Source organism: Eriocheir sinensis, chromosome 22 (assembly GCF_024679095.1).
Source record: "Eriocheir sinensis breed Jianghai 21 chromosome 22, ASM2467909v1, whole genome shotgun sequence".
NCBI classification, from domain to species: domain Eukaryota; kingdom Metazoa; phylum Arthropoda; class Malacostraca; order Decapoda; family Varunidae; genus Eriocheir; species Eriocheir sinensis.
In genome coordinates this window covers 5,942,972-5,952,742 of record NC_066530.1, presented here as the reverse complement: position 1 = coordinate 5,952,742, position 9,771 = coordinate 5,942,972, and the positions used below count along the sequence as shown (strand labels likewise).

Below are 9,771 nucleotides of genomic sequence, written 5' to 3'. Positions count from 1 at the left end.
ATGTGTATATCTCAATAAATGTATCAAATCAAAAAATCATTGTCCCAGTTTACAAGGGGAAGGGCAGGAGAGGGGAATGTGGGAGCTATAGAGGTATAAGTCTCCTGAGTATACCCGGAAAGGTATATAGAAAAGTCATAATAGAGGGTGCAAAGACTTACAGAAGAGAAAATCAGTGAAGAGCAAGAAGACTTCAGGAAGGGAAGGGGATGTGTGGATCAGATATTTTCCTTCAGGAAGGTAGTAGAAAAAATAAAACCAAAAGGAAAGAAACTATACGCTGCCTTCATGGATTTGAAAAAAGCTTATGACAGAGTCAATTGGATTGCACTGTGGGATGTTTTAAAAATTTATGGTGTGGGAGGAAAATTGCTTAGTGCACTAAAATCTTTCTATGAGGATGCATCTGCATGTCAAAACTAGTGGAGAAACAAGTGAACATTTTGAGATAAAAGTAGGCTTAAGGCAGGGAAGTGTAATGTCACCATGGTTGCGCAATATTTATATGGATGGTGTTATTAGAGAAATGAAGGGCAAAGTTGGGGAAGTTGGAGTAAAAATGTTCACTGAGGGGAGGAAGTGGGCACTGAATTCGATACTGTTTGCTGATGACAAAGTGCTCATTGCAGAAAATGAAAGCGACTTACAAAATTTGGCAGTGTTTTTGATAATGTCTGTAAAAGGAAAAAGCTGAAAGTAAATGTCAACAAAAGTAAAGTGATGGTTTGTGAGCGAAGTAGAAGTGAGGTTGTAGATCTTGTAATGCCCATATAGAGTGGGTATTGAATGTGAAAAAGAATGCAAAATAATTTTGAATGGTGAAGAAATGGAGGAGGTCAATGAGTTTAAGTACCTTTGTAACGGTGTACAGCTTGGTTGCGTGGAGCTCAAACAGGGTCTTGGTGGGCGAACAGGGGCGTGAGGGAAACACTCACTGCCCTAGGTGAAATGTATTCTTAACCTAAAAATACAGCGAGCGTTGGAGAGAGAGCCGAGACAATAGGTCTGTGTCAGTCAAGCTCTCAGGAAGGAGTGACGTAACAGACTTGGAAAATAATGAAATTACAATTGTTCACGTAAGTCAAGGTGACCCCTAAGGTGACGAAGTGTTTGTTACACATACCGAGAACGAACGGATGATAAACACTGACAGATGACATTCCTACAATGGTGGCGTGATCTCTCTGAAGTGGGTATTTTCCACTATACATGCATTCCTAATCCATGGTAATATATAATGATAATAATGATACATTGATATAATTACAACTACTATAACACCTTGGATCAGTTATGTGTAAGCATGGTGGTACGGACGTAGAGATAAAAGAAAGGGCATTGCAAGGAAGAAGGGTGGTAGGGTCTTTGGGACGAATTATGAATGGCAGAAGTGTGAGCATGGAGGTAAAGAGGGATTTGAGAAATACAATAATAGTACCAACCCTCACATTTGCGAGTGAAACGTGGGCCTGGAATGAAAGTCAGGGGTCTAGAGTGCAGGCAGTGGAAATGAGTTATTTGAGGAGTGCCTGTGGTGTGAGTAGAATGGATGGAATGAGTAATGAAAGTGTGTACGAGCATTTTGGAATGTGTCACGGGGGTGAAGGGAAGAAGTGAAGCGACAGGCTTTAAAGTGGTTTGGCCACATGGAGCGAATGGAGGAGAGTAAGATGACCAGAAGGGTTATGTGAGTGAGATAGAGGGAGGGAACGCTAGAGGATGACCTCCAGTGAAATGGAGAGCTAGGGTGCAGGAGTACATTAGGGAGATGGGGGAAAAGATCTTTGAGAAACTTTGGGCAGACAAGGAGTGAGTGTCTGAATAGAGAAAGTTGAAAACTTCTGCTGTGGTGGTCATCCCCTGGTGGGAGCTACTAGGAGCAGGCATCGATGAAATGATGATGATGATCCAATTCTGCTTGATTTTGTAGTGCTTTCATGCAAGAAAGACTTAAATGAGGATATGTTTCATATTAGTATTTTATTTTGTCTCATTTGCCAGTAAAATAAAACAACAAAACCAGATCTGACTAAACCCCATTGATAGTTGACATATTGGCCTCCTTTCACCCTTGAACTCTGAGGGGACAGAAGGAAAATAATAAGATAAGCTATCAAAAGATTTAATGCAGTGTATGAAATTTGTAAACAAAACCTGGACAGCTCACGCATGCGCAGATCAGACCCGGACAGCTCACAACACCAACCTGGGTCCTCCAGGACACCACGCCCGCACGCTGACCACTCAGCCACCGCCTCCCCAAATGTGTACATGTTTCAGGTGGTGTCTCCCCCTGTCAGATATTTTTCATCCTGTGAGGTGAACTTCTCTGCCAAGTCCCGGGGCACATCCACACTGGAGAGGTCATCTACACCTATCTCTTCCTCTGTCCTGTGAGAGAAAGAGAAAAAATTAATATATACAATCCTGATTACTGTGTCTATTCATTTATTCATACAGAAGGAATCACAGAGTTATGAGATGACTGCAATAGCTTGCTTAGCCAACACATGGCAGCTTCTAAGTTCCAAGTTAATCATCATTTGCAATCCCAGTCCTTATATCTACCGTATTTGACGACTTATAAGACACACTTTTTTAATTAAAGCGGATGTTTGTTCACCAAACCTCTCCGCAAACGTAAACAAAGTGGCAATCACTGCTACGTCAACAACGGCAACTTTTTCTAAACTATGTATAATAGTAGTACTTACTGCTACTTCATATAAATTAACAACAGTTAGGAAGAAAATTAAGTGATGATGCTTAACCATGCTTGTATGAAAACAAACTAGCGAACGTCTCCTTCTCGCTCAGCCAGCGGTGCCAAATTATCATACTGGACATCGTATTTACCATTCTTAAGCCTCAAACTTTCGTGACCTACACAAATAACGATGGAAAATTAAAAGAGTTAGCAATAAGACTGTTATTCATTGATGTTTCTTTGTTTTTTGCAGTAGTTATCGGTCGAAAACTACGAAAAAATGCAATGCGATGAGTACGATAGTTTGGCAACAATGTGCTCAGCCCGTGGCATCAGTGTTTACTGGGCCCTTGAAATGTGTGAACGGCACACTGCTCGTCTTCCACCCCGTCATCAAGTATTAGTGAATTTTCGTCTCTCCCCTTTGTGTTAATGTTCATATGTATATCCATATAGGGTGAGGTGGACACAACCCGTACTACTAGTGGGAAATATTCATTAAAAATCTGTATTTGCCCTTACAGGCAAAAGAAAGAGTGCATAATACTCCTCAGGAAATGGGCTTCCCCAGATATTTTTTTCTCCATAGGAAGGTTTTTTTTTTTTTTTTCAATTGCTGTACGGCTTGTGACCAAGGGGGTTACGGCTCGTACACGAGGTGTTCACGGCCCATACAATTTTAAAAATAAATTTCTTAAAAATCTAGCTTTGCACCAAGACTCAAACCCAAATGCCTAAAGTAATCCTTAGGCTGTGGGCCTCCTTTAAGGTACTGTAGTGTGGCGACGGCCTGATGAGCAAGCCTCCCAATATATATATATATATATATATATATATATATATATATATATATATATATATATATATATATATATATATATATATATATATATATATATATATATATATTTGTGGATGTATGCATTTGTGTATGTAGGTATGCACACATATCTCTTTCTATGACTTGCACTTCATCTATTAATTTGAACTTCAACTTTTTTTTATTTGAACTTCAACTTTTTAAATTTCAAATTCAGCTTTTCTAATTTGAATTTCAACATTTTTAATTTGAAATTTGAATTTGAACTTTTTTTAATTTGAAATTCAACTTTTTAAATTTGAACTTCAACTTTTCTAATTTGAATTTCAACTTTTTTGATTTGAACTTCAACTTTTCTGATTTGAAATTCAACTTTTTAATTTGAAATTCAACTTTTTTAACTTGAAATTCAACTTTTTTAATTTGAGGGTGAAAAGGTGTAGACTCTAATAGACAATAAGGATACAATTACAGCAGCCATTGTTACTGTTCTGACAGATTATATATTAACAGAGACCCAGACAGATATTCCTTTATTCAAGGGCTGACTTAGACATGATCAAACAAGACCTAACTGCTTTCAGCACTGACTTTTTTGCGACACAAGACTTCCTTCCACCGACTGGAACAACCTGAAACACACTATACACGCCTCAATGAACAGACACATACCACCAAAAACACTTTCTAGTAGGTACACACTTCCCTGGCTTTCCAGGGACCTACGCAGACAACATCGCAAGAAACAAAGACTTTACAGACGTGCGCAACACAACAGATAATTGGACCGCTTACAAAAACTACCAAAAGACACTTGCCAAAAAACATTAGATTAGTGGAACGCAAACACATAGCAACTTACCTCGCAGACAACGTAAGAAATAACAAAAACTTTTTCAAATTCTTTAAGGTGCGCAAACATGACACTAAGATGATTACATCACTGAAAGACAACAATAACACATTAGTAACCAGCCCACAACACAAAGCACAAATACTCAACACAGTTCCAATCGGTGTACACACAAGAACACAACCTAACACCAAACATGCCACACAGCCCCTTCCCCCCGATAGCCCTCCTTGACGTTATGACTAACAGAATACAGAAACTACTGGAAGGACTTGACACAACTAAATCCACTGGCTCCGACAACATTCCCGCATTCATCATTAAGTCCTTTATCGGACTCCCAGCAAATCACAAGCGTGCTTTCAGAGCTCAGCCAATCGTAAGGCTTCATCTGTGGCTTTAAAACGACCCGTTCTCTTCCTGTTTTCTTCCTTTTTTCCAAGGTACGTATTTTGAGATAACAAGGGAGTAAAGGAGGAAAAAAAGTGAGCTCTGGGGGGCAGCATGAGACACTATAAACAGTTGCCTGCGCCATGATGTCCTCGGGGCCGACCATCAGGCCCAGATGTATAGTCTACCGGCGCCATAGCCCACATGTAAAATATAAAAAATAAAAAAATAAAAATCTCCACGGGTCGGAACAGATAAGCGCTTTTTCAGTGTTTTCAATACCTCGAGTTTCGCGATCCTCTAGTTTAGCACTATACCTTTGGAACGAAACGAGCGCAAAACTCAAGAGGGTACTGTATAGTCTATAGAATCTAACGAGCCTTTAGACACGGCTCCCCTGAGCACTAATGCCACATCACCCCATCATTCTCCTCAGAGGAGCTCGCTACCCCCCCCCCCCCCTCTCTCTCTCTCTTATTTACGTTATATATAATAATTTTTCCTTGGCTGGACAGGACATGAGAGTGAGACCTACGTGACCCTTCCGTTGGTGGAAGAAGGGTGAATGGTGTGGCACCATCGCATGAGCCACGTTGCCAAGTGAAATGGAAGGTTTACAGAGTCGTTGTCTTTCCCTCAAATCCCAAGCCCTTCATAACACCGTGCAGTCATATTATGAATATACATATACAGTGGTACAGTGTACCTCGTGATTCGAACGCCTTTCAATTCAAACAATTCTCAATTTGAACACATTTATCAAACAAATTTTGTCCTCCAATTCGCAAGTGCATCGTAATTCAAACACAAACAAACGGCTGCAGATGAAGCCACCAGTGTAGCCAGGTCGGTGAATGTGATAGCGCGGACTCCAGCCTCAAAAACCGCCAACCCGCAACTGCCATTTTTTCCCGCACACTCCCTTAAAAAATAGCCCAACTGCGCGGGATAACAATGTGTATAACAGTAGTACTTACCACTGCTTCGTATAAAATGACACTGGTTAGGAAGAAAATTAAGTGACTTAATGCCTGTACCTAAACAAACTAGTGGATGGCTGTACACGTACATCAAACCTGACAACACGCGCAAGACACGCTTCTTATGTCTTATGTTTCCTTAGAAGACAGGGATCATTGAGGTAAGACAGACCTTCTTCATAAAACTGTTTAACTTTGTTTGATTGATAAACACAAACAATTTATGGATAATATTGAAGAGATATTGAAAAGATCGATTATTATTCTATATTTACAAGTGCCTGTTTTATCATTTTGCACTTATCTTTTAACATTCGTACTTTACATATGAGTTCAGCAAACACTGAAGCACATTCAAGTTTGAAATTTCACACTTTCTTAAGTTTCAAAAATATACTAGAATATTACAACAACTAGACTTATGATGAAGAATAATAATAAAGAAATATGATGCATGAACTTTATACCCGTTATCCCTCTGAATGTTGATGTCTCTGCCATGTTTGTTTGCATTTCAAAGCAGTGCCATCGAGTCTATAAGACAGACCAATTCTGGTAGGTCCCAGCAATTATTAAGTGTTTTAAACGTATTTATTTGAGTGATCTGGCCACAGGGCACAACATAATCCCATAAAAATGTTAAAAAAATATGAGGATTTTGGGGCCTGGAATAGATTATTTTCTACATTCTACATTTCTACATATTTTCTACATTACAATGGGATAAATTGCTTCCTAATTCGAACATTCTCAATTCGAACAGCCCAAATAAACCAATTAAGTTCGAATCACGAGGTACCACTGTATATATATTCCATAAATAGATAACGTACAGACTAACAGTGAGACAGATCGCCATACGCAGGTCATCACTAGATGTGTAAACAATGGGGGTGGTACCCAGACTAAGCCACAGGGTTCAAGTTAGAGTCGATGGACTATAGGGTAGACAGCAAATATTGCGGTAGACAGCAGGAGACAGTGGCTGAGTGGTTAGTGTGCCTGCGCCGCGTCCGGGTGATCCAGGATGGACGCGGGTTCGAATCCTGGCCGCCACACAGCTGGGATTTTTCAGTCACCGCCGAGTGGCCTAAGACTACCCACATGCTGCCCTGAAGACCACCTATCAACCCAGACTTTAGATTACCTCTCCAAAGAGAGGCTCAAAGATGAGCTCCGGGGGGCAGTATGAGCCAAAACAAGATGGTGCCACTATAAACACTCACCTGCGCCACAACGGGCTAGGCCGACCATCAGGCAGTGAAAAAGCCTAACGACTGCGAAGTAAAAAAAAAAAAAAAAAAAAAAAAAAAAAAAAAACTGAAATAGAACTATCGCCACAAGGCTTAGACTGTGCTGTGCTGTGCTAGCGTATTTCCTTGTGTGCCTCTCCTCTCGTGTGTGCTACTACGTGGTGCTTTGCAAACTCATTCCGTGCTGTTGTCTGCAATTTTTTGGTGTGTATATTCAGAAACAACTGTCCCTGAACCCAGTTGGGCCATGCCTTTCAGATGCAGAAATCCCTCCTAGACCTAGCGCCTCCCTCCCACCCCACCTTAGTCTCACCATCTACTCCAGCTACAGTTCAAGAACTGGTCACCTGTTCAAGACAACACCTAGTTGCCTGCCCATCTTGCCAGTCATATCCTGCTGCACATGAATGAGTTCTGTGTGGTGTTCACTGATTCCATTCCATATTGCTGTGTGGCAGCTCAGTATGCACCCTTCAGTGTGTGCCTTTGTGGGTAATCAATTGGCACGGCAGTGATTGTGTGTTGTTGACATTTGTGATAGCATTTTTTTCATTGATGCGCACATGCTGGTGGCAACATAGATCAGAGTTTCATGTTGTTTTTTAAAAACTTGTGATACATTCATGCATGAGGAACTAATCTTGTTACCAGATGTTTCCAGTGAGTAGGTACAGTACATCTTTCTGCCCACAGTCTGAAATAATTCTTAATTAAATCCTTCCTGAATACAACAATTTTATTTATTTAACCCCTTCAACTTGAGGATGTGTATACTGCGTCCTGGTTCGCTTTAGCCAGCATATGTGTTATTTCTTCCTGGATATTGTACAGTAGTTTTCATAATGTAGATCGAATATGATACGGTGTCTTGTTTGACTTTCAGTATTATTACAATCAAACCTCACCATTTGCGCACATATGGGCGGTCTGAAGGAGCGCAAATGGCGAATGCGCAAATGGCGAACTTAATAACCTATAGGGGAAAATACATCTGGGCGGTCACGGCCCCAAAAAAACCCTACTAGCTAAAAAAAAATAATAATAATAATCTGCTGGCAGGAAACACGTCATACTCACGGCCAATCTCTCGCTTTTTTCTTTCACTGTCCACCTTCTTAATCACTTCCACCTGTGCTATGGTCATCATCGGGTTCTTCCGGTGTTTAGGCTTCGATGACGCTGCGTGCAGCATGATGGTGGTGCAAAGATGAGGCAGAAAACATCAAATAATCGCAGTCACCACGAGACCAGGAGAGGCGATGGGGTTATGGCGGGAAACGACATGTTGTGTACGTTGGCAGTGTTCTTCACTGGCGGCAGAGGGCGCGCGGGTGGTAGACAGCTGTAGCTCACCAGCGGACACCATTTTGCTGCCAGAACAGCTAGTAAACATCCTCAGAAGATCAGCGGACGCCATTTTGCTGCCAGAACAGCTAGTAAACATCCTCAGAAGATCAGCGGACGCCATTTTGCTGCCAGAATACCTAGTAAACGTCCTCAGATCAGCGGACGCCATTTTGCTGCCAGAATACCTAGTAAACGTCCTCAGATCAGCGGACGCCATTTTGCTGCCAGAACAGCACAGCAGAAAAGTTACAGGAAAAAGAAATAAAAGATGAGTATAAACGTGAAATGGCAAAGGCCTTAAGTGAAAAATGGGAAAGTGTAATAGATAATACAAATATTGAAAAAGTTTTTGGAACATTTAAAGAAATAATGGTAACTACAACAAAAAAAAGTGTTAGTGATGAAAGTGGTGAGAGATGGTAAAAGAAAAGGAAATTCATGGTGGACAGAAGAGATAAGGATAAGGAGCATAGTGAAAGAGAAAAGGGAACTTTTTAAGAAAACACAAGAAAGAAATGTGTCTGAACAAGTAAAAAGGGAAAGGAAAAAGAAATATAGAGAATGCAAAATTAAATTAAAACAAGCAATAAAAGAAAGCAAGAAGAGAGTTGATGAAGACTGGAAAAAGACTAAGTGAAAAATATAAAGGGAACAGGAAATCATATTAGAAAGAAGTAAAAAACGAAAGAAATGCAGAAAATATCTCCTCAAGTAAAATAAATGAAGTTATGGATAAAAATGGAAAGATGTTGAAAGACGGGGAAGCTGTGAAAGAGAGATGGAGAGAATATTTCAAAAACTTAATGAATTTTGAGGATGGACATCCAGCAGCTGTAACAGCAGCAATTTTCAGTAGAGATAGAGGAGGAGTATTTAAAGAAAGAAGTATAACATATAAATCAGGCAATAAAAATATTAAAAAATAGAAAGGCAGCAGGAATCAATGGAATCACAGTAGAAATGTTGAAGTGTGGAGATGTAGTTATTAAATGGATGGTCAAGATATGTGAAGTAGCATGGGAGGGGGGGGGGGGGGGTGCCAGCAGACTGGACAAAAGCCATCATTGTCCCAGTTTACAAGGGGAAGGGCAGGAGAGGGGAATGTGGGAGCTATAGAGGTAGAAGTCTCCTGAGTATACCTGGAAAGGTATATGGAAAAGTCATAATAGAGAGGGTGCAAAGACTCACAGAAGAGAAAATCAGTGAAGAACAAGGAGGCTTCAGGAAGGGAAGGGATGTGTGGATCAGATATTTGCCTTCAGGATGGTAGTAGAAAAAATATTAGCAAAAGGAAAGAAACTATACGCTGCCTTCATGGATTTGGAAAAAGCTGATGACAGAGTCGATTGGATTGCATTGTCGGATGTTTTAAAGATTTATGGTGTGGGAGGAAAACTGCTTAGTGCAATTAAGTCTTTCTA

The 9,771-nt window shown here is 40.4% G+C and overlaps 1 protein-coding gene across 1 annotated transcript in view; it reads right to left on the bottom strand.

Moving 5' to 3' along the window:
* Window positions 1-2,106: 2,106 nt before the first annotated feature.
* LOC127001966 (protein HGH1 homolog) overlaps window positions 2,107-9,771 on the bottom strand; it is an 85,799-nt gene continuing 78,134 nt past the window's right edge. The window contains 1 exon segment of the mRNA XM_050867262.1: window positions 2,107-2,391. Within this exon segment, the coding sequence (XP_050723219.1) occupies window positions 2,277-2,391 (115 nt within the window). The 3' untranslated portion in view covers window positions 2,107-2,276.